We start from the raw sequence: 25,342 nt of genomic DNA, 5'->3' as shown, positions 1-25,342 counted from the left end.
ATACAAAGCAAAATTTCCCCCTCCGGGGATGAGTCCAGATTCATAGTGTAAGAGAGACTAACCCAAACACTGGGTCTGATATATACTTTAGATGCAATGTTGTAGATGTGAGAGAAATAGTGAGCTTGAGCAACATTGATGTCACCCTTCAATGGATTTTATCACACAGTAATGGCAGAGACAAATTAGAACTACATACCATTATGCTCCTAAAATCTGTAAAATATTATAACCAGCGGAACCCAAATAAATAATTTAACTGTGACTTACATCAGATTGCACTTGTATATATTTCATGTCAAAATCAATGTCAAATCAGAAAAAATGCAACATCTTGCAAAAGAAACTATCACGCTAAAATAAAATCAACAAAAAGGTATATATTAGAAAATAAGTTTTATATATACGGTGGTTGTATGTCAGTAGGTATAGTCACTTGTCTGTGTGCTTCAGATATCCCTTAATTTTGTTAGGTAGTGGCAAGCTATCAATTGTTTTGCTGGATTTGGACCTGATGTGTTCTAAATATTTTAAGATAGACCAACGACAAATCCTTTTTAAAGATCCTGGTGAAGTTTTAAGCATCAGCATTTCGTGGCGTCTAAAAATGTATTCCCGTCCTTGATATGGTATATATAGACATTGGTGATTCCGATGAATTTTTCCCAATCTGAAACAATGTGTAATGAATGAAGATTATTTTTTCCATTAACCAAATGGTTATACTAGATGCGGTTGCCTATGAAGCTTTCAGTTATTTAAACACAAAGAATGATTCTAACAACCATATACAAAGTTTATTCACTGTACAATAAACTCTTTAGTAAGGAAGTAAACTGGCGCATGTATATTTACATGTATTAAACGGTGACTGTACATTTGAACCCATGTACATTTGAACCCATGCGTATATCCACGGGTTCAATCTATATGCGGGTGCTAAAACCCATGGGTTAGGGTTAGTATGGGTTTAACTATCCGTGAAACAAAAAAAAATCCATAGTTGCAATAGCATACAGGTGCAATTGTCATGGGTTCAAATGTACGTGGGTTCAAATGTAATGGAACCGTATTAAACATTTATAAAGGTTTTGCAAGTTTCCCCGATTTTCCCAATCTTCTGTGTGTTCATTGATTTTTTTGCGGGAAAATCAAAATATACTTACGGTATACATATTGCTTCACATTTTGGTGTTTGATCCAATAACAATATTTAATAACAGGTGTACACTACACATAAAATTATTATACAGAGACACTGCAATCTAGTGATGCTCACCTATGCACATTATTATCAGTGTTAACCCATCGAGATACTTCTAGCTGCATTTCATTCCATGTGTGACCCTCAATCAAAGGGGTACAGGTTCGACCAATTTGCATGCTTTCACGAAAGTTTCCACCCACTTCTAGTGGTATACAACACGTGGTAGAGGGAGGACGACCATTTTCACACTCCTGCCATTCCAGAATATTTTGATCCTTGACAACCAAAACATCATAGTTACGTAGACGGTGCTCCGAGGTACCATAGGGAACATGTAATTCTCGCGTTTCTTTCAAAACAAAGCCGGACGGGGTTTGATCTTCAACGTCTGCACGTCCAATGTAAGCAAATTGCCCGGTTTCCAACTTTCCACCGCATACCATATTATCGGGGAATTGCTCATCGGATTCAGGTCCTGGTACCCATTGATAATCACCAGTAACCAGCGGATAAGAACCAGTTTTAATCTCATCATTGGCGGCAGTCCGATTTCCAAAAACGTTGCGGCGCGAACGCTTGGCCATCACGATTCATGAAAATGCGCAGCGAAAGATACACGCGCTCTGTTTCCTGCAACAGACTACCGATATCATACGGTACAGGCGTAAACAGGTGAAGGACGAGTTGACTTTCTCTGTACTGCGGGGCATTTGCAATTGGTTAGCTACCCAGTTTTCATTTTAGGGTGGGTGTTTTCAAATTTAGGAGGTGATAGATATTTTGCTATAAGCGATGAGAACTATTTGTACAAACTTATAAAAATGCGATATGTATTTGACCAACGCCATGTAACTCCGGAAATTTTCGCCCTATGTTGGATTCGCCGTCACGCTCGCCTTGGTTCTGACAGATTATTGATTCGAAAATCATCGTGCGACGGTATGTTAGTCGTTGGCGCGACGTATTGCAATTTTCTGTGTTCTGTGCGCGCTGTCTCGCGTCAAGATTGAGTGAGTGACTTATAAATATTCAAGTTGGTTGTGCACATGGAATATTACACGATATATTTGACTATAGAACTGATAGAATGTAGATTACAAAACAAAATAGAGGAGCAATCAATTGAGTGAGGAGGCCCTAGGACCGGTCCAGCACTCGAAAGCACATTGACAGTAAGATTTTAAATTCATTTTAAAGCTACGTAGAGAGCCGCTTTGTGCTACGATTGTTCAGCATAAAAAAGAGTAAGTTGTGCAACAGTACGACTTAACCGGAATACCGGTAGGTGCTCGCCACTAATACAGTCTAGCAATACTGTAATAATTTGTTCAGAAGATCCAGTGTGCTGCAATGACACACAAATAGGTTCGAAGTTCACGATGCAAACGAAGAGACTTTATTAAAATTGTGTAAAATCCACGCTTAAAGCAGATAAAATAAAAGCGACAAAATACGGTCCTTACCCATTGACAGCAGAAGCAAGAAGGTAAGGTAAAGGGGTTAATGGCGTCTTTGACAACTGGGTCTTTAGCGTCAAATATCAAAAAGAGCAGTCAGTATGATACAATAAAATAGGTTCACAACTCTCGTTTGGTGGATATAGCAAAGCTAATAATAAATGGAATCAAATCAGGAACATTGAAAACACAAATAATTTCCCATTTCCCAGCACATTCATTTTTGCTGCTTCACGTCTTAATTCGCATCGTAAGTTATTATACTTGGGACAATATAAAATAAAATGGGAAACAGTTTCATTTGTGTAATATCGACAACAGTGCCCTGTGGGATGTAGCCCTATTTTAAATAAATGATAGTTGAGTCTAATATGTCCAGTTTGAAGCCGAAAAAATACTATTTCTTCTTGGCGGGAAAAATTAAAATAGACAGTCTTTTGGGCTACATGAGTTCGAAAGTTCTTATAATGGCTTGCAGTATCGTTAGCTTGGTATGTTAAATTCCATTTACGCCACGCCAAATATCAAAAAGAGCAGTCAGTATGATACAATAAAATAGGTTCACAACTCTCGTTTGGTGGATATAGCAAAGCTAATAATAAATGGAATCAAATCAGGAACATTGAAAACGCAAATAATTTCCCAGGGCACATTCATTTTTGCTGCTTCACGTCTTAATTCGCATCGTAAGTTATTATACTTGGGACAATATAAAATAAAATGGGAAACAGTTTCATTTGTGTCATATCGACTACAGTGCCCTGTGGGATGTAGCCCTATTTTAAATAAATGATAGTTGAGTCTAATATGTCCAGTTCGAAGCCGAAAAAATACTATTTCTTCTTGGCGGGAAAAATTAAAATAGACAGTCTTTTGGGCTAGCGACAAAATACGGTCCTTACCCATTGACAGCAGAAGCAAGAAGGTAAGGTAAAAGGGTTAATGGAGTCTTTGACAACTGGCTCTTTTGCGTCAAATATCAAAAAGAGCAGTCAGTATGATACAATAAAATAGGTTCACAACTCTCGTTTGGTGGATATAGCAAAGCTAATAATAAATGGAATCAAATCAGGAACATTGAAAACACAAATAATTTCTCAGGGCACATTCATTTTTGCTGCTTAACGTCTTAATTCGCATCGTAAGTTATTATACTTGGGACAATATAAAATAAAATGAGAAACAGTTTCATTTGTGTCATATCGACTACAGTGCCCTGTGGGAAGTAGCCCTATTTTAAATAAATGATAGTTGAGTCTAATATGTCCAGTTTGAAGCCGAAAAAATACTATTTCTTCTTGGCGGGAAAAATTAAAATAGACAGTCTTTTGGGCTATATGAGTTCGAAAGTTCTTATAATGTCTTGCAGTATCGTTAGCTTGGTATGTTAAATTCCATTTACGCCACGCCAAATATCAAAAAGAGCAGTCAGTATGATACAATAAAATAGGTTCACAACTCTCGTTTGGTGGATATAGCAAAGCTAATAATAAATGGAATCAAATCAGGAACATTGAAAACACAAATAATTTCCCAGGGCACATTCATTTTTGCTGCTTCACGTCTTAATTTGCATCGTAAGTTATTATACTTGGGACAATATAAAATAAAATGGGAAACAGTTTCATTTGTGTCATATCGACTACAGTGCCCTGTGGGATGTAGCCCTATTTTAAATAAATGATAGTTGAGTCTAATATGTCCAGTTCGGAGCCGAAAAAATACTATTTCTTCTTGGCGGGAAAAATTAAAATAGACAGTCTTTTGGGCTAGCGACAAAATACGGTCCTTACCCATTGACAGCAGAAGCAAGAAGGTAAGGTAAAAGGGTTAATGGCGTCTTTGACAACTGGGTCTTTTGCGTCAAATATCAAAAAGAGCAGTCAGTATGATACAATAAAATAGGTTCACAACTCTCGTTTGGTGGATATAGCAAAGCTAATAATAAATGGAATCAAATCAGGAACATTGAAAACACAAATAATTTCCCAGGGCACATTCATTTTTGCTGCTTAACGTCTTAATTCGCATCGTAAGGTATTATACTTGGGACAATATAAAATAAAATGAGAAACAGTTTCATTTGTGTCATATCGACTACAGTGCCCTGTGGGAAGTAGCCCTATTTTAAATAAATGATAGTTGAGTCTAATATGTCCAGTTTGAAGCCGAAAAAATACTATTTCTTCTTGGCGGGAAAAATTAAAATAGACAGTCTTTTGGGCTATATAAGTTCGAAAGTTCTTTTAATGGCTTGCAGTATCGTTAGCTTGGTATGTTAAATTCCATTTTGCAAGACATGTTTGCTTGCACAATGTCTTAGCTTCTTTCAATGACCGTTGGAGAACAGCATTCAGGCATTGATGACAGTTCCATTTGCTCCGTCTTTCGCCAGTCGATCCACTGCCTCATTACCGCTAATTCCAATATGTGCTGGTATCCACATAAACTTGATATCAGTCGTGTGACAAATAATAGAATGAAGTAGTTGTATTTTTGTCGATAAAAAATGCTTAACATCCCAAATATTCTGTATGCTTTCCAATGCAGAAAGACAATCGCACAATATTAATACTTTTGAAGGCCTATTTTGTGATATCCATATCAAACTTCGATATATGGCATATAATTCCGTACAGTAGGAAGTAGACAATGGATCGAGGCGGAATTTATTCGAAACGTCACAATCTGGTATAAAAAAGGCAGCACCACAGCGAGTTGCAGATTTTGAACCGTCAGTATAGATCTCCAGATAACCCGGATATTCCATTTTAATATACTCCAAACATTGTAACACAATACAGAAGCAAGAAGAATGGCACTGCGAATCCGCAACACAGTTCACATATGCAGTGGCGGTTGGAGTCGAGTAACTGAAACCAACTGTCGGCCGAATTAGGGCTCAGACTCTACACACCAATGCATATGCAATAACTAGACACTAAATATAAATAAAATACAAAACAATAAAAAAAAGGGCAATTCCAGTCCCGCCACAGTTGTAAATGTTCTTATAGGTACCCAATACAGTAATGATTTGTCAAGGAATGTAGATTTTTATAAGAGATATGTATATTTTCAGGAAGAAAGGATCATAAAAAGTTGCAGTGTGAGGATTTATGCTGTGTGATCTAATCGGTAGGCAAGAATATAAATTGACTGATGGGTGATCTTTATCTCAAAAATCAGAATTAGCCTACACCATATCAATGAAAATTTTTGGTGGAGCAGCTAAAACTTTCAGCAAAAAAACAAATGTGGTGAGTAGGGTTGAGAATGGTTAACCGATTTCAGATGGTTAACGGTTATGATTTATTTCAACCGTTAACTGACATCTCAGGTACAAATCATCTTCATACCGTACAATCTCGTCAAATATAATTACGTCATAGCAAATTTATCTCTTGCGGCGTTTAATTCAAAAAAATATTACTAACTTGGGTAAGGAATCAAGTAATGTGAAAAATAATGGAAGTACCAAGATTGCTGATAATGAAAATTTACAATGATAAATTCAGAATTAGTTTTCGGTCGATTCCGAAATATATTGTTCACGATTTCATTGCAAAATCGGATATCCAATGAATGTCATACAACAAGTGTGCAGTTGATGCCGTTTTTCTTTATGATATATATCTCGAAGTAGAATTTGCACATCGAACACAAAATTTGTCACATAAATGACGTTTAACAATGGGATCGGGCTAAAACATTTCCACATGCCCGAACCACGCTGCCTATCTTTTGCAGCAGAGGAATAATGAAACTATCTCGATTCGTGAATAATTTTGAGCGATTCTGGGAAAAGAACACGCGAAATTGCTTTATAACCGTTGTGACGTAACAAGCTGAAATTATAATTATTACGTCAAACGTCACGCGGCGGTTAACCGGTTAATGTTACCCGGTTAACGGTTAAAGTGTTTTCCCTTAAATTCCCATCCCTAGTGGTGAGCGACATCCTGAAACTGTGACGTCTGTATGAAAAACATAAATTAAACACACATATTTAAACTTTAATTAATAAGTGTTTTATGATGGAGTTCTACTGATCTTGATAATTTTTTCCCAGAGTCATTCTGTCATTGTATCACCAGCTGCATATTACAACATAAGAGGTGTTTTACGTTTGCCTTGATAATCCATTTTGCTTGATTTCAGGTTGGTACTAATAACTTTTTCACATAAATTAAATACCTATATTTATAATTTTAGATGTGCCAAAAAATTTTGAATTATTTTGTCGAGTGTTTTTAAATTATTGATTTTTGATCAATAACAATAACTTTTTTGCTACTGAAAAATACACCACATTCATTGAATGCATTAATATTTTTCCTGGAACCGTTACATTTTATTAATTCCAATTTGTTTTGTGGGTATTCACATGTTTGTTTCAAATAATACTTTGTCAAAGTGGCTGTTATACTTATATATATATATAAACACATACATGCTTAGATGGTAGACAAGGTTCATTTATTGAGGCAATTTATTTCAAAATATCGTAACTAAAATATTAATTTTTGCAGACGGCTCGAAACTCGCATTTAAAGAATGATTTGCTGTCACCAGATGGGGTTTTGGCATGGAAACATAACTAGAGCTAATTTATGAAGATATGTCTAAAAACATTTGAAACAGCCATGTAAATTAACAGACCAACATGTTTCACTCAATAGCTTTATTAAAATGTCTGTTAAATATCAAGCACAGGCAGTGGCGTAGCAAGACTCGCTATAAAAAGGCAATGGTAACCTAAAATTTGCCGTTTATCTTGGTTACTTTAATTTGTTTCATACGTTTTTCCTCTTCTACCCTTTTTCTGCGTTCCTGTGCGCCACTGAGAGGTTTTGCTTTCGACATCATTCTGACAGCCTTCGTAATTTTGCCGGCGCGATCAAGATCAAACCACAAAACGCCGAAAATCGACGACTCCCTGGCATTGTTACGTAACAAAATGATTTGAGCCGAACTAACATCAACGTTATAAGATGTGCATTACTGGTTTTGCAATGCAGCTTTTGGTTCTGCGGCTTAAATTTCTAAATTCCAACCGCTTGGGCCCCTTTGCGCCGTGGGCCCTCCCGCGGGGGTTGCGGGGGTGGATGCTACGCCACTGAGCACAGGTATAGCACAGAGTAGGCTTGCACGTAATTTACGGATTTACGGAATTACGTAATTATTTGGAGTTACGGAAGGGAAGTTACGAATTACGTAAAGTCGTAATTATTGCATTGAAACGAGCTTTCTTCAAAGCAGTCAATTTCGTCGATTGCGAAAAATGAAAGCTCAACAAGTAGAAGAGAGTTCCGGTATTCGCAGTCGTTTATTTCTCTCTTGTTACGTAGGTGAAGGAAGGCATGACGCGTTGCCATTTACTAACCTATTATCAACTTCTCTGGCATGGCCAATGTAAATTATTAACGTAGTTAAGGGGGAAGAACTGAGTAGGGCCGTTTGACGCCAACACACCTGGTTTTAACTTCTCCCGTAACTTAACCGTAGATAAGGGATAGAATTGCGTTGAGACCGATGGACGCTAACACGCCCGGTTTCAACTTCTTCGGGTGAAATGACTAATGAACGCAGGAGATCAATGTTTCAAACATGGTCTATCAAACATTTGTATCCATTTTACTTTTATTTATTATTTACTTGTTCCAGTTTTCCGTTACTTATGGTATATAATATATATGTTCCGTTTCTATTTTATAGTCACGCGTTTAAATAGTGGGAATTCCCCACCAAGTGTGGATTAGCAATGCTTAACCATTCTTTATTGTTAATATCAACACTTGATATATGAACATGGAATATCATACTGTTTTTGGCTGTTTTATTTCAGATTTGGGGTATAAACAGGAAAATATCCATAACCTTTCAACACGACGATCTTGTGAAATTTAACGAAGAGCTTTCACGACGAATTGGAACCAAATAAGCGAAAAGAGCGATTGATCACTCGCGCCAACACCTCGCCGTGATAATTAATGTCGCGCTTATCAAATAGCAATATGACGACAAAAGAGAGATTGCGTAATGAACCAACGCAACTTCGTCTTCTCGGCATCGGTAAAGCGATTGAGACGGCAGAGAAACAGCTAAACGACGGATTCCTCGCGCCTTGGCCTTGCTCATGATGTTTTTCACAATTCCTCTCAATATTTCGGCCATATATGATTAACTGTCTTACCAAATGCGGCAACTTATTTTGATTTATCGTCGACTTGAATACCACCGGCACTCGACCAAACTTGTGTCAATCTTGGCCGATAGGATCGCCGACTTGAGTTAGCAAATAAATGTCGTGAGTGTAAAATAAATGTCACAAAATGCATTGTTTTGCGATATAACTTTGTGTTTTCGGAGAAGGCATATCATATAAGTTCCATATTTAAATTATACTCAAATAAATAATATTTGATCTAAATTTATCGCAAATAATGTTATAAACATTCAGTCCGCGAAATGATTAAATGTAAAATGAAGCCTGGTAATCGGAATATCGTCAATAAGTCGACATCAATAATTATTATTATAAAATGCTAACAAGGCAGTAATGTCGGATAATGCAGAAGACGCTGCAAAAACAAGTCTTCGTCGCGAGGAAATCGCAAGTATAATCAAACGAGAGAATACGCTCGTCGTTAGTTAATAAATTAGAAACTCGTTATTTTGATTCAGCACTAAGGTGGTTTTAAAAAACTATCGTTTCCATAAATATCCGTATACGATTGTCGGTAATGATAAAATAAAATTGATCGCATAAAAATGGGACGGTTAGTTTGCGAAGGTGATAAAGGAAAACCAAAGCTGACACAAAAGATAAAAATCAGAATAAAATTAATTTGAATTCACTCCTTGATATTTGTCTTTAACATCTGCCGACGGCGTGTACTACTGCCAAGAATATGAAAACCCAACTTCAATGTCCCATTCGGAAAAGAAGTGGATTCAATCGGTTGTTATGATAGGTGTAAATGCGTGGAAAAATATCGCAATTACGGGGTCATTACGTAATTGATTTTGCCGTAATTACGGAATTGATTTTTGTCAATTACGTGCAAGCCTAGCACAGAGAATTGTTTTGGATATTAATTCATTTGTAATTTCCTATTAGATCTATCTCCTATTGAGCATTTAAATACTTGGATTCTGATTATTATTTCTAAAATTACCAACAGTATTCAGGTCATTAATAACAGATGAACGGGGGGAAACAAAAGACTGCAGTGGATCAGCCAAAATTTCATAAATATTTTTACACACTGGAAGTCTACAACAGGTGATTGTCTCAAGGATTTTTTAACTAAATAAATGCTATACAGCTGCATGCAACACAATTTGTACTCATATTCAAAAAACAACAACATTTCATTGCTTCTACAGCGTATAAAGGGCTCCAAATACTGTACAGTATACCATATTAGATCAAACATCTGTCAGACCCCCCTTTAATTAAGTGTAACATAAAAGTCTTCCATATTGTTTTACTATATCATATTCATACATATAAATTTTTCGTGACTTGAAACACTTTTTAGAGTTAGACCATCGGGACTATTGAAAACTAACATTTGCCGGCTTCCGATCGGACCTGCTAGGTGTTTTGGTCTAACTTGTCAATTGAAAATTTCAGACCCCCCTCCCCCTTCAAAATCTTCAGCTATGCCCGTAAGGCAGAGGTCGGCAGCCTACGGCCCGCGGGCCGGATGCGAGTGATAGAATCCGGCCCGCGACGGTTCACCGAATTATAGTAACAAAACAGCTGTTTTAACGATTATTTTCTTTACGTAACAGAAATTATTGAGACACGTGTAGGTTAAATTGTATTATAACTTAACAAGTATAAAAATCACAATTACTCTCGTTTATTGAGCCTATATAATTTAATTATAATTCGACAAATGGCAACGAAACGCAGAAGTTAATGCTGAGTTCTTGGTCCGCCTTGTGGCCCATCGTTGTCACGCGTTTTTATTTTTAGAAAATTTGCTTCTGCTTGGGACCAACGTTGTCAGGCATAATCCTACGCGCATAAATGTGTTCCCTGGGTTTCAAACTCACTACTGATTTTCTTGAGCAATATTCAATATGAAAATGTTTTATAAATTCTCCATGCTACAAGTTCAACAAGAAGTAATATATTTATAATAATGATAAGAGAATATAGAATTGAATACGAAAATTCGGAAAATTTGTTTTTACGTGTATAAGGTAATTTAATTGGAGAATGCTGCTTAACTACTCAGTTGTCTGGACACTCGCGATGCCGGTACCGTCTTACCAAATACCGGTAGTCGGTTATAGTCGTTTTGCGTCTGACCGTACCGGTAGCCATACAATCACTCATGAAAGAATGGGAGATACGGATAGTCTCGTAGAATATAGACTACTGAAACACTCTCTGCGCCTGCCCCATACCGTACAGCCGTAACGTACTGATCCAGACAAATGATAAATCGCCCGTGCTCAACCATTTATTTCAATCCATACCTCGATCCTAGTAGAATATAGTGAGTCGAGGTATGGATTGAAATAAATGGTTGAGCACGGGCGATTTATTATTTGTCTGGATCGGTGCGTTACGGCTGTACGGTATGGGGCAGGCGCAGAGAGTGTTTCAGTAGACTATATTCTACGAGACTATCCGTATCTCCCATTCTTTCACGAGTGATTGCATGGGTACCGGTACGGTCAGACGGTACCGTACCGGCATCGCACGAGTGTCTGAGCAGTTAAGCAGCATTTTCCAATTAAATTATCTTCTACACGTAAAAACAAATTTTCGTATCCAATTCTATATTCTCTTATCATTATTATAAATATATTGGTTGTGGTTGAACTTGTAGCATGGAGAATTTATAGAACTTTTTCATGTTGAATTTATTGGATATTGCTCATGAAAATCAGTAGTGAGTTAGAAACCCAGGAAACACATTTGTGCGTGTAGGATTAAGCCTGACAACGTTGGTCCCAAGCAGCATCAAATTTTCCAAAAATAAAAACGCGTGACAACGATGGGCCACGAGGCGGACCATCGTTGTCAACCTTTTTATTTTCTTTTTATCCAATTTTTTTTTTTTTTTTTCTTCTTTTAATTTTTTTTTTTAATTTTAACTTTTTTTTTAATTTTTTTTTTTTGTTTTATTTTTCAATTTTTTTTTTAATTTCAATTTTTTTTTTATTTCTTTTTTTTCAATTATTTTTATGTTTTTTCACAACTATTTTTTTATTTCCGCTTTTTCATTATTTTTTTAAATTTTACACGTGACACCGATGGGCCACCATAGACCTCTCATACAATTTTTGTTTCAGTGTTTACTATGAATCCTAAAATTACAGGCTCCCTTAAAACAGACCAAGCTGACCGTTTGATGACTTCCCTTGCTAGGTTAAGGGAAAACAAAGTTCTTTGCGATTTCAAAATAAACGTGGAGAATGAATCATTTCTAGTTCATCGAAATGTATTGATATCTTCCTCTGCTTATTTTGAGAGCATGCTATTCAACAACATGAAGGAGGCTACTGATGGGTTTGTTAATATGACAGGAGTGACCGCTGTTGATATCACTCAGTGCATTCAGTTCATGTACTTAGGGACGGTTGATTTGAAGATGGATACCTTACGAGATATTTTAAACGCGTCGGATATTTTACAACTATTGTCGTTGACAGACTATTGCTTTCAGTATCTGAAATCAAATATTTTTTTGAATAATTGCTTGCATGTATTAAACTTAGCACATTTGTACAGTCGAGGCGACGTAAAACAGGCCGCATTGAAAGTTGTAACCACCAATTTCGAAGCCGTCATTTCCGATGAATTATTCCCATCTATCAACAAAGCAACATTGGCAAATTGTATAAAGGTTTCACGTGCAAATCATGAAGCACTTTGGAAAGCAGTAATAACGTGGGTGCAGGGCTCAAATGATGCGCACCAACAACATATTTTAGAACTAGTACATGCATTGAATTTAAAAAAATTTCCGTGTCGTTTTGTTCTGGAGACCATTTTAAAAGATCCACTAGTGAATGGTAACAAGCCAGTGGAGAGTTTTGTGGTTTTCAATCTGTTTTCCGATATTGAGAAGCATTTAGAAATTGATACTTGCTTTGCGCTGAAAAGCCTATTGCAAAAGTATAAGATGAATGAAATCGATATTTGGAGTAAAATCAAACTTGAAATTCATCGATTCATTAGAGGAAATTTGCAACATATGATGAATTTAGAAGAGTTCGGCAGTCTCAGTGACGAAGAGATTGTTTTTGTGGTAAAATCAGGAGAAGGAATTCACTCACTATCTAGCTCTAACAGGTGGCAGGCAGCAATGATGTGGATCAACCATGATGTTTTGATGAGAAAGAAAACACTTCCGAAGTTGATTAGGATGATCGATCTCAAACAATTTTCTGTCGATTTTTTACGTGAAAATGTGCGATGCAATACTCTTGTTACCGAATCTCATGAATGCAAAGATTTGCTTATTGATGAATTATTTCGTCGGATAAATACGGATGAAACCAAGTCAGGCAGTACAAGTCAGCCCATATTCGGCTTTGGAAAGGGATTTTCAACGCAGAAGAGTACGAGTCAGTCTGGATTCGGTTTTGGAAAAGGGTATTCAGCGTCTAAAAGTACAGGTCAGTCTGTATTCGGTTTAGGACCAGGATATTCAGCGCCTAAAACTGCGAGTCAGTCTGGATTCGGTTTTGGAACAGGATATTCAGCGCCTAAAAGTACAAGTCAGTCTGGATGGAGCTTTGGAATAGGATATTCAGAGCCTAAAAGTACAGGTCAGTCCATATTCGGTTTTGGAACAGCAGGATATTCAGCGCCTAAAAGTACAAGTCAGTTTGGATTCGGTTTTGGAACAGGATATTCAGCGCCTAAAAGTACAAGTCAGCCTGGATGCGGCTTTGGAACAAGATCTTCATCTAAAAGTACAGGTCAGTCTGGATTCGGTCTTGGAACAGGATTTTCCGCGTCCAACAGTACAAGTAAATCTGGATCAGGCTTTGGAACAGGATCTTCAGTGCCTAAAAGTATAGGTCAGTCTGGATTCTGTCTTGGAACAGGATTTTCCGCGCCCAAAAGTACAAGTAAATCTGGATCAGGCTTTGGAACAGGATCTTCAGTGCCTAAAAGTATAGGTCAGTCTGGATTCGGTTTTGGAACAGAATTTTCAGCCCTTAAAAGTACAAGTAAATCTGAATTCGCGTTTGGAACAGGATTTTCAGCGACTAAAAGTACAAGTCAACCTGGATCATCCGGCTTTGGAACAGGATTTTCAGCCCCTAAAAGTACAATTCAGTCTGGATTCGTTTCTGGAGCAGAAATTTCAACGATTAGTAGTACAAGTCAATCTGAATTTACTTCATTAAGTGCCACAACTCAGGTAACCACAATTCCCAACCAATTTAATCTCAGAAATACGTCTACAACATACAACACGACAACAGCAACGACTCTACCTTCGGTGTTTAGATCTGGAAACGCATTCTCGGAAACCACACGAAATATTCATACAGGTTTTTAAATATTGTTTATTATAGAACCAGGAAAATAATTCACGATAATCCTATTTATGAACAATTCACTATACCATTCAAACACAAAGTTGATGTGTCATTTCTTAATCGGTTTGACAATTCAATGAAATATTTTTCAACTTTTCAGGTAAATTAGAACAAAACCAACACATAACGGTGCTGAATAGAATATCTGGTGGTCAAATGAATATCCATCCTTCAGAACTTTATACGACTGAGTTTGGGTGGTGTAACTACTATGTTATTAACTATAGCTTTCCTGCTGGAACTTTTGAGGTAACTTTTGTGCAAAGACAGTTTGAGAAGAAGGCGGACTTATAATTTTTTAATATGCAATATATATATTTCAATATGCAGGGAATCCCTTATTCAGCTCAAAAAATCACCGCCTATTTACCAATAGAAGATGGCGTAATACAACTTATTGATTATCTCCGACTGGCATTTAATGCCGGGATGATATTTAAGATTGAGAAGCAGAGTGATGGGTGCGGAACTATTACATGGAAAGACATACCGCATAAGACCAGTATTGACGGGGGGCTGGACAAGTCAGTATACTTCTTTAGGATATTATGTGTAATTTTTGGTTGCTCCAACTCCAGGTATGTTTTAATTTCAGCAATGGATACCCGGACACCAACTACTTGAACGAGCTCCGTGAATCACTGAAATTAAAGTTAATGTAAATATAAGAGCAATGATTATATATATCATAGATATATAATGTAGTAATTCATGAAAGTATTGCCGACTTTATTAATTTAACATTCATCTTTGTTCCTCTAAAACACGCTCAAACATTCAAGCCAACGCAAAACCAAAATAAATATTCATCTAATGCTTGGTGTAACCAAATTTTAAGTCCTAAATTAATTGTGGGCTATACTGTTTATGGGAAAACGACTTTGGATTTTGTCCGTACGAAAGCATGGAAAATATTAGCTGTTGGACTGCAAGTATGTTATAAATATTTCCAGTCTTGAAAATCTTCAATTGTACCTGATATTGTATTGTGTGAAACAAGAAAGCGATGCTCAAATTTTCTCATTCTTGTTCTCGTGATATAATTATCTTTCACTGCGTCGTCGTGATCATCCCTCTGCATAACAATTCTCGCTAACAAATAATTGACTGTTCTCCACCGGATGTATATCCACTTGAACTTTGGACTTTGTCCGTACGAAAGCATGGAAAATATTAGCTGTTGGACTGCAAGTATGTTATAAATATTTCCAGTCTTGAAAATCTTCAATTGTACCTGATATTGTATTGTGTGAGACAAGAAAGCGATGCTCAAATTTTCTCATTCTTGTTCTCGTGATATAATTATCTTTCACTGCGTCGTCGTGATCATCCCTCTGCATAACAATTCTCGCTAACAAATAATTGACTGTTCTCCACCGGATGTATATCCACTTGAACCACTGGCGACTGCATTAGCAGGCTTGTATTGTTAATTGCAACAATAGAGGGTATTTTGAAATAGTACTCTTTATTTTACGCGTACGTTTCAGCAGTATTTCTCTCTATATTGGTCGCGACCCAAAGCTGGGTTCAACAAATACATAAAAGTTACTGATTTTATTTCCTAGTAAATTTGGTGCTTTCGTAGTTTGTGCACCAAGATTGCGCACAACCTGAACAAAGTATTGTAGCAGGTTATGGTTCAGGTTGTGCGTCATTATGATGCACAAGTTTGAAGAAAAACACTAATACCAATATCTCAACAAATACAGTTATTGATTTTATTTCCTAGTAAATTTGGTGCTTGCGTAGTTTGTGCACCAAGATTGCGCACAACCTGAACAAAGTATTGTAGCAGGTTATGGTTCAGGTTGTGCGTCATTATTATGCACAAGTTTGAAGAAAAACACTAATACCAATATCTCAACAAATACCTAAAAGTTATTGATTTTATTTCCTAGTAAATTTGGTGCTTGCGTAGTTTGTGCACCAAGATTGCGTACAACCTGAACGTAGTATTGTAACAGGTTATGGTTAAGGTTGTGCGTCATTATGATGCACAGGTTTGACGAAAAACACTAATACAAATATCGAGCCGTAAAAAAATTGCTCAAGGCTGCGAACTCCAAACCCATGTAGAAATGATTGGCAATGACCCCAAGATGAATAATCACAAATAAAAAAAACTTTATGTCTGAAATCAAACTTGGGCCAAAAAGGTCCCCTTATCTGCCGGACTATAATGCGGAAGTTCGGGTTCAATCCTACTTACGTTAGATTGGTGCATTTGCAAGCACAATGGTTGTACTAAATCGCGTTAAAGCTGCAACAATTTTGGCCGGGTTCAAATTAGCTTCTTAGGAAAAAGTCAATGAACTTTTGAGGACAAGGATGGTAATTAAAGTTTTCTGGCGAAAGTTCCATACATGCACATGTCCTATGAATGTTATAACCAGTTCCAAACAATCGGTTAAATATTATATTTATAATCAAATATTCTGGTTAAATATTATATTTATTAAATAGCGATGCATATGATGATACTAATAATATGATGATATTAATAATAAATATACAATATGCTCTACGTTAATATATCTTGCATACTTTTTTCACTTTCTTTATATTAGGTATTTATGTTTTCTTCGGACATAGTTCGATTTGGAATAGTAAGATCAAATGAATATTCTGATTGAATATTTTAATTTTTAAATAACGATGCACATGATGATAATAATAATATGATGATATTAATATTAAATATATAGTATGCTCTACGTTAATATATCTTGCAAATCTTTTTCACTTTCCTTGTACATAGGTATAAATGTATTCCTTGGGCATGGTTCGATATGGAATATTAAGATAGTTTGAATATCTTTTGTGATTGATGAAAGACTTGAAGATGCATTAAAATAAATGTTTTTCGCATATGACTCGAAATTCTTTAGAGCATTCTTGATCTTCAACTTCACCACGCAGTTTCTTGTTTTTGCCACGTTGCCAAAATAAAGTTGCGCAATCTTCACGTCTTCTTTTCCGTTTTTTTCTGTTTTGTCTGGGTCTTTCGTTGGAACTAGCGTACTTCCCATCTGACCATATCCATGTGCCCTCATCTTTAATATCATTTAGCCCGACCCAATAAACTGCATTCTTAAGTCGAACCATGGATACAATTTCGTTCTTTTCATTGTAATTACGCATTCCCTTCGAAAGGAGTCTTCCTCCTTTATACTTACATTCATTAGATGCCGCTTGCCAATTCATTGTCTGTGCACCAAACCAAAAACGTCTTTTGCCAATTACCAACCAACCCTGCTCGACATGTTTCAAGCGGTATTCAATTTTTTTAATTTGCCAATCTAAATCTGATATCGCATTTGAAAGTTCAGAAACTGACAATGTATCGTCGTCGATCATGCCATTATTTGGAATTGCCCAATCTAAAGTCATGGTGACTAGTGATGATTTTTCATCTATATGGGCAGAACACGTAGCACTAGAGGACGTTGGAAGAAGAGTATTATTTCTTGATTCCATATTTGCCTCATCGTCGCCACTTTGTACGGCGGTACTGTACCAGTCCAATGCGATGTTGAGGAACGAGTTGGTTGTGTCCCATTCACTTGAGCATTTTGGCTCCAACCCTACTGCGCCAGTAAGAACAATAAAATTCAGTATTACCAAATAAAGCATGATGTACATTCAGTAACAAGATGTCTTGCCTGATAAATATTATTAGAAGTGGACGCATTGACGACTGATAAAAATGTGCATGCTTTTTTCGATCGAGCATTTATATTGATAGTGCACAATCGATGTGTCGTGTATAGAATAAGGCTACTTACTGTTCTATTTGTTATCGCCGAAATTTGCTATTACCGAAAGCATCAACTTTGTTTTAGCGAGGCATGGCCGTGTCAAGATATATCTCACCCTTCCTGTACAGAAATGTACAGGTTAATACACGACCCCAATTTCGCATCCCGGCATTGTCAAAATATTGCTGTAAACTTCCATTGGCATGGTCTCGCTAGGTTAAATCAAGTATCTAAAGTACGTGTAAATCTATAATGCAATAGTTTATTATTATTTATTATTTTCACAATGACCTTTGAAACTGATACACATGGCTTCTCGCTTGTCGTGTCGGTCATAGAAAACTTAATATGTATGAATGTGGTCAGCGCCGGAAGGAACCATTAAACAATATAAGCACGTGCTTAAGGCACCAAGCAAAAGGGGGCACCACAGAAATTTTTATAGCTGAATTTGCAATTGTGCATCAGTGTTGGTAAGACGGAACAGACTTGAAAATATTCGCATTCTTCCTATTTAGGTATCGTTAATCTTCTCTTTTATGATGTTTTTCGAAATATCTCCAAAATCATGTAAAATATTCATATCTTGGCCATCAATTAGTAATGAACACTCAAAATTACTTATTAGACACGAAATGGACTTATGGATCGTTTTGTTAAATCGAGTTTCGTGTTTTTCTTCTTGCTGTTTTTTTTTCATCGTTTTAGAGAAATCTGTTTCCTCTTAAAACGATGGGACCAATTGCTTGTTGGCTAAAGATTGTTGTTTCCGCTAGAACTATAGGCTATTTATTTTTCAAAAATTTTTTTTGGGTCCAATGGTATTTGTTTTCAATCCCATGTTATACTGACGAGTGACGGCATCATCAAAATTTACGCGATCGCATTTCTGAGATCTTTAGTGTTCGGCAAAGTCGGGAATGTTTTTATATGGGAGAGTTTTTTGGTATGGAAATTAAATTTTGACATCCCTCACTGATACCAGATGGTTGGCGATTTTAAACTTTTTTCTCAAAAAGCAGTGAAATGTACAAGTCACAAAACAAAGATGCTAGAATAGATGCAAATAATATGCAAGAGCTAGAATTTGTTTTCGTGTTATCGTTTCAGAAGGAATTTCCACAGAATATTTCAAAACAAACACGTGCAGATCCTAATATATTATTACGCTATTATTCGCTGCGATGCAGCTGCAACGGAAATACTACCAGGTGTGGATTGCAAGGCAGTTCCAACTCGTAAACGTATCAGAAATAATTTGCTCAATTAAGGAGATGCAGCAGATTTATATTTGAATGCCAGAGACTAATTTCATATCACTTTATTTTGCTCAGTTGTTGACTATTTTGTAACTGCAATGAAGAAAAGAGGATAGATATAAAATAAAATTGCAGAAATACGATTTTACTCAATGATGTACCGCTACAATCAAATGTCTCCTTAGCTGTTGACAAGGACGGGTATTGGCAGTGTTGTCAAAAGCTTATTGATACTAACCCAGTGAATTTCAACAGTAATTTCTCAAAATTATCAGAAGACCTGAAAATGTTCGCTGTGTTTTTTGTTGTTTCTGATGGATTTTTAGTGTTGTTATTGATTGATAATATACTTATGTGGTATACAGTATTGTATTTATATTTTAAATCACACATCAGGGTTCACCAAAGTGCTTAGGGCACTAATGGGGCATAATCCGTCCCTGAATGTGGTGTCCCAGGGTTCCACGATTGGCCCGCTGTTATTTTTATGCTACATAAACGATCTACCTTTGGCATCTGCATTTTATCCGACATTGTTTGCCGATGATACCTCTCTGCTAAAATCAGCATCCTGTGGTTCAGAACTCCAAACTGTGGTGAATCATGAACTCCAGAAGGTTGATAACTGGCTTAAAGCAAACAAATTCTCCCTAAATTATTCCAAAACCAAATTTATGTTGTTCTGTAATAAAAAGCACGCTATTTCCACACTTAGAGCTGAAATGGCAGTTACATTATGGAACACACAAAAACCATTAAATATTTGGGAATTAGAATTGGTGACAAACTGAGTTGGAAGTCACATATTGTCCACTTATTCAAGAAATTATCGCAAACTCTTGAAATATTTTACAGGTTAAGGCATATTTTGAATATTAAAACACTTAAATTATTATATTTCAGTTTATTTCACTCGCGTTTGCAATATGTCCTGCTAAGTTGGGGCTCAGCAACAAGGTCTTCCTCACAGCCAATCCAAGTTCTGCAAAATAAAGTTTTGGGATGCATGGCATTTGCAGAGAAAGTTAGTGTAACTAATTTGCTGCTCTACCAGTATCAACTCCCACAGCTGTCTGATATGCTTACGCTAAAAATTGCAAAGTTCATGCATCGATATGAAAATGACCTTGTTCCTCCTGTCTTTAAACATTATTTCACCCCATTAAAAAAAGTGCAAAATTACTGCACCGGGTCCCAAAGGAACAAGGTTTTCTTTACTCCACAAGTGTCCACTAAGGTGGGCAAAACATCTCTGAAGTATATGGGTGTACAGGTTTGGGGCAATGTCCCCCTCAAACTAAAAAAAATTCTGTGCATGTTTTCAGTAAGAAACTGAAAAAGTATTTCCCACTAAAATATTCTAACTTGTCCTATTATCTTGAGTTTAATATGCCTTTAAAGGTTTGTTGTAAGTGTGTTGAAGACAGTATTTTAATACTATAAATTTACCTGTCTCATATAAACACTGCACATTGAGAGTCATATGTTTTTTTTTCCAACTTTGCATGTGTATAACTGAAAGTTGCTGTTCTTTTCTCTTTCTTGTTTTACACAAATTACTGCTCTGTCATCAATCTGAAGAATATTATGTTTAACGTTGAAAACCATTGTTACTGATATTTGTATCTTTTTATTATTATTGCTGAATCTGTGATAATCTGATTGCCTTATTATTATTTTTATTTCTCCATGAAATTGAGCATAAAATCTCTCTTTCTCTGATCCGTATAATACTGTTTATTATACTGTAATTACCTTTTTATGTCATCAGAAGTTATTGTGTCATAACTGATGAACTGCATATTTAATTGTGAATCATACAATAATATTCCAGTTCTTTTTCAAGTGTGTATGGGGGCTATGCCAAGTGACCCTACAGGACAATTACAGAAATTTTGCATATTGTTATAAACAATATATTTTTACATTGACAGCTACATGTTCTGTATTACTGTCCAAGCAGTTGCTTTATGGGGTTTGAACAAAACTGCACAAAAGTTACACACTTACTTATTGGGTATAAAATATATCTATATTAAAATATAGCGCTACTCTACTGTGTAGCGAATCCACTATGCATTAACATTTCATTGTGTTGTAAATTGTCACTCTGGTACAGCGGGAGCCATCAATATTTTCTGGTGCAGTAACTGAAGGACCCCTCTATGTGCCACTCAAATTGCTCAATGTAACACTGTAGATCCATGACATTATACGTGACTCTATAGGACGTGACACTACTGGATATTATTCCACTCCGGAGCAGCGGCCTCAATCATCTCCTAAAATTCTAACAACAAATCGTTAAATAGGGAAAGAAAGAAAGCCCTACAGCATTGCAATACACCTAATCTTCATTAACTTAAGTCCAGTGCGTCTTTTTGATATGAATAACTGTACCAAACAATCAAACACTTTTTGTTTCGAGTCATCACAGAAAATGTCAATTATATTAAAATTTCTACATTTCAGGCCATTTTGTGTAAACCATCAAAAACCTTTTTCCATGAAATGAATGCAGTCCAATAAAATTCTAGTGTCTTTTGATATAAAAAATACAAAACAATTCCTTTTACTGAACTTTTTAAAAATTGATGAAATTCAACATTGGCTTGGAATGGCTCATGAATACTAATAAATGTTGGTAGCCTTTTTGTAAATTAATTTAATAACCTTTTTATATTGATAAAAATCATTGTGTAAAAAAGTGATTAACTGCATTATTAATTGCATATTTAATTGTGCATATTTACCTGTGGACCATACATTAATTAATATTCCATTTCTCAAGTATGTATTAATACTTATGAATGTTGGTAGACAATATACAGTGATTGTCACTGGGTTTTTTTTGTCCATTTTTCTATTTCGTAAATTAATTTCATAACTTTTTTGTATCGTTAAAATTAATTATGTAATAAGCGATGAAATGCATATTCAATTCTGGATCATACATTAATATTCCAGTCTATTTCAAGTAATGACCTTCTTATATTGTAGCCCACTATGTAACAAGTGAATTGTATATTTAATTGAGAATCGTATAATAATATTCCAGTGAATATTACTATTTTTTCCCTATATTCTTCTCGTGAACTAATTAATGTGTCAAATGATACTTTTACATCACGCGCTCGGTCTATTGGCTGAATCTGTTATGATATTATTTTCTCGTCCCTATTTTTCCATTTTTGATCCCGGTCTGTGTCCAATAATGAAAATTCTTTTTGTGAAAATCTTTCCGTTGGACATGTCCGGCTTCAACCAATACATGACCTCTCAAAGTTCTAAATTGCCTCTAATAGCTTCCATAATACCATCAAATTGCCGACTCATTCACTCATTTCTTTATCTTATTTATATTTTATACATTTATATTCAATCTCATTTGCATCCACCTATGGTACCATATTATGCCGTCACGAGCGTATTATACAGCATATATATACACAATGGTCGGGAGCCTAGATGGCCCTAATCGGTCATGCACACCGACCCGCACAAAGCAATAACCAATCACTGTTATTACTGCTGAAATATTTTTCATCATTGTATTATGTTTATAATAGTGTTTACTTTGTTTTGTGGCAATAACTCCATCTCTCTGTACGTGATAAGTTCAGAATGTTTGTTAGTTTTTCAAGTCGTCGACGATATATTTTTGTGTCGTATAATTGTTAGGGTTGTAGTTGTTGTAGTGAAAATTATTTACAGAAGTAATGAAACAATCTATATTTCGTAACCAAATATGAAGAAACCGCTTGATGGCTATTACTTTTATTTATTCACAATGTTTTTCTGGGTCCCGTGGACCCCAATATCTTCCTCTAAATTTTGATATTATATACTTCTTATAGCCTACCTTTATATTGAACTCAGTGTCAAAATATTTGAGTTTGCTCTCTTATGTTCAACTTCTCCATGTTTATTCTACGCAAAGGTATCTGAGGTAATATGTTTAGATGCTGTGTATTTGGGGCTTATAGACTTTATCGTGTATTGTTTCTTATGAAAAAAAAAAAAATACCTTCTCGATATATCCGTCCAAGCTTATCATTTAAATTCTATTTTAAACCATTAAATTATCAACCACTTTTTATTTAACTTCCTCACTATCACTCCGATCTTTAGTATGCCAAATTTATGCCTTGTATATACTTTCTTGATGTCATAAAAAATTCAATACTCTATTGTTTAGGCGTTTTATACAGTGTCATCCAATAATTGTGAATTATATGTATAGCAGTGAATATTGGGGGGGGGGGGAGTTTATGACCATATATAAATATATTTATACTTGTATGGCCTTATCGCTTCATTTAATCGATTCACATTAAATTTTTTTTGTTATTATAATTTTGCTTCGGTTTACGATCATCTCTGGTTGACGGAAAATCTTCATCTTATTCTCTCTATATTACAGGCGAGCTAGCGAAAGGCCATAGGACCTTTCCCAGGCAGCACCATGTAGGGGACAGTAGAATCAAGCTCTATGGTTCGAGTTATTACACATGTTTTTATTCAAGTTAAAATTTACGCGCGTAGTCTTACGTGACTGATGGTGAGTCAGCAATGGATGAAAGTCCCTTCCCTGACAATGTTCTCGTCTGGTCGTTGCGTGATTTAGGGCTGTTAGATGCGGCATCATTATCAGAAGCTCGCCCTGGACATCAAAAAAGGTTGGCACACCCAGCTATCTATAAATAAAATGCGTTTTTGTACCTATTGTGCGTATTTTGCCTTCTTGTATGACATTGACACGCAACTAACCTTCGAACTGTTTGAAAAATTGTCTTTCTTGGTGTTGAAGGCATAAAAGCGTGGTTGTCAAGTGATCATATATTTAATCTTCCGTTCAAATAATTGGAAAACTTTTAGCCAATAAAAACACGTTTTGACGTTGTAGATGTAGTTTAATGTTGTAGACACAGAATACAGAAAATTGTTAAGACATGACGACATCGAGAAACGAGACGACACTTACAAGACCTCTCAATACATTCCTTCTTCAATACCTTACCCCCAAATATCCAACTGAAACCTTTTTATACGTATGTGCGTATGGTGATATCGATTCGGGTTTGGAATACTAACTACCATATGTCATCGATCTAATTAAATTTTTGGTTGTCATCTGTTTGTCTAATTACAACGGGAACTATATCGATCCAATTCATGAATTTGGAGAAATTAGCAATTTCAAGTCTTTTTAATGAATTTTACCTGAAATAACGAATTTATCCCTAAAAACTTTTGTGAAACAAGCGTAAACGTGTATTTTAGTCAAACTAACATATTCTCGTTCGAACACCCCTGTGAAGCGAAATTCCTTTTGCGTATCAAAATATTGCATTATTGGGCCTAGGTGCAAGTCATGTTTTTGTCTATTCCATCCGTTTCAGTAGTTTGATGCGTACATTTATATCTTACCCACCCGGCGATGTAGACAGTTAAAAAACACTGCTATTGCGCACCCAGTCATGTTCACTAGTAGCCGCGATTAAAGACTATGAGCGTCTACCGTCACTACACGCTACCTATTTGTTTAAATCATGTTGATGCGGGATGTTCAGCTTCACGCTAATCTGTCCAGATCATCCATCCAGAATGAAACCAATGCACCTTACGGAATATGACAATATATCTCATAAATGTAAAATTCCTATGGCCATAGTATACGTGCGAAAGCACATTTCTTTACAGTCGGGTACGCATATTTAATTTGAATAAGAACCTGGATAATTAATTATAAATATAGCTGCCTTATTCGTATTCATATAATTCGCTAAGAGTTTTTGCGGTAAGCAAAATAGCTGATTATATGGTGTCCAATCTAAATAGATGCCCAGAAAAGGTATGTGAACCATCTACGCAAACGTGTACTCTATACATCCCGTGAGTTGTTTTTAGGACATGAATGCAACTAAAAATTCACAGAAGAGTGGTCATTTCAACTTGGGGTATATTCTAAAAATGACACCAACTAATTTGTAGCGGTATATCTCGTTCTGAACTAATTCGGAAATTTGGGTTCAATCACACTCATGTTAGATTGGTACAGCAAACACTGGT

General features: G+C 35.9%; 2 protein-coding genes across 2 annotated transcripts; one reads left to right on the top strand and one right to left on the bottom strand.

Annotated features, from left to right (window-relative positions):
• Positions 1-266: 266 nt before the first annotated feature.
• LOC120328094 (uncharacterized) lies at positions 267-2,070 on the bottom strand. The gene is made up of 2 exons (XM_039394493.2): positions 1,280-2,070; positions 267-670 (listed from the first exon to the last, which is right to left on the bottom strand). The coding sequence occupies exons 1-2, from the start codon at positions 1,789-1,791 to the stop codon at positions 433-435; spliced, it is 750 nt and encodes a 249-aa protein (XP_039250427.2). The 5' UTR covers positions 1,792-2,070; the 3' UTR covers positions 267-432.
• A 9,895-nt stretch (positions 2,071-11,965) lies between these two features.
• LOC120328352 (uncharacterized) lies at positions 11,966-15,383 on the top strand. The gene is made up of 4 exons (XM_039394816.2): positions 11,966-14,202; positions 14,351-14,499; positions 14,581-14,774; positions 14,846-15,383. The coding sequence occupies exons 1-4, from the start codon at positions 11,994-11,996 to the stop codon at positions 14,910-14,912; spliced, it is 2,619 nt and encodes an 872-aa protein (XP_039250750.2). The 5' UTR covers positions 11,966-11,993; the 3' UTR covers positions 14,913-15,383.
• Positions 15,384-25,342: the final 9,959 nt, after the last annotated feature.

Source organism: Styela clava, chromosome 7, assembly GCF_964204865.1.
Source record: "Styela clava chromosome 7, kaStyClav1.hap1.2, whole genome shotgun sequence".
Taxonomy (NCBI): domain Eukaryota; kingdom Metazoa; phylum Chordata; class Ascidiacea; order Stolidobranchia; family Styelidae; genus Styela; species Styela clava.
The sequence above is the reverse complement of the archived record's forward strand: the minus strand, read 5'-3'. Positions and strand labels throughout refer to the sequence as shown.

Coding starts and splice junctions, on each gene's coding strand:
- LOC120328094 (XM_039394493.2), bottom strand. CDS start 1,791: ATGGCCAAGCGTTCGCGCCGCAACGTTTTTGGAAATCGGACTGCCGCC. Junction 671..1,279: donor ACTGATAATAATGTGCATAG/GTGAGCATCACT, acceptor ACATTGTTTCAG/ATTGGGAAAAATTCATCGGA.
- LOC120328352 (XM_039394816.2), top strand. CDS start 11,994: ATGAATCCTAAAATTACAGGCTCCCTTAAAACAGACCAAGCTGACCGT. Junction 14,500..14,580: donor TTCCTGCTGGAACTTTTGAG/GTAACTTTTGTG, acceptor TTCAATATGCAG/GGAATCCCTTATTCAGCTCA. Junction 14,775..14,845: donor ATTGACGGGGGGCTGGACAA/GTCAGTATACTT, acceptor TTTTAATTTCAG/CAATGGATACCCGGACACCA.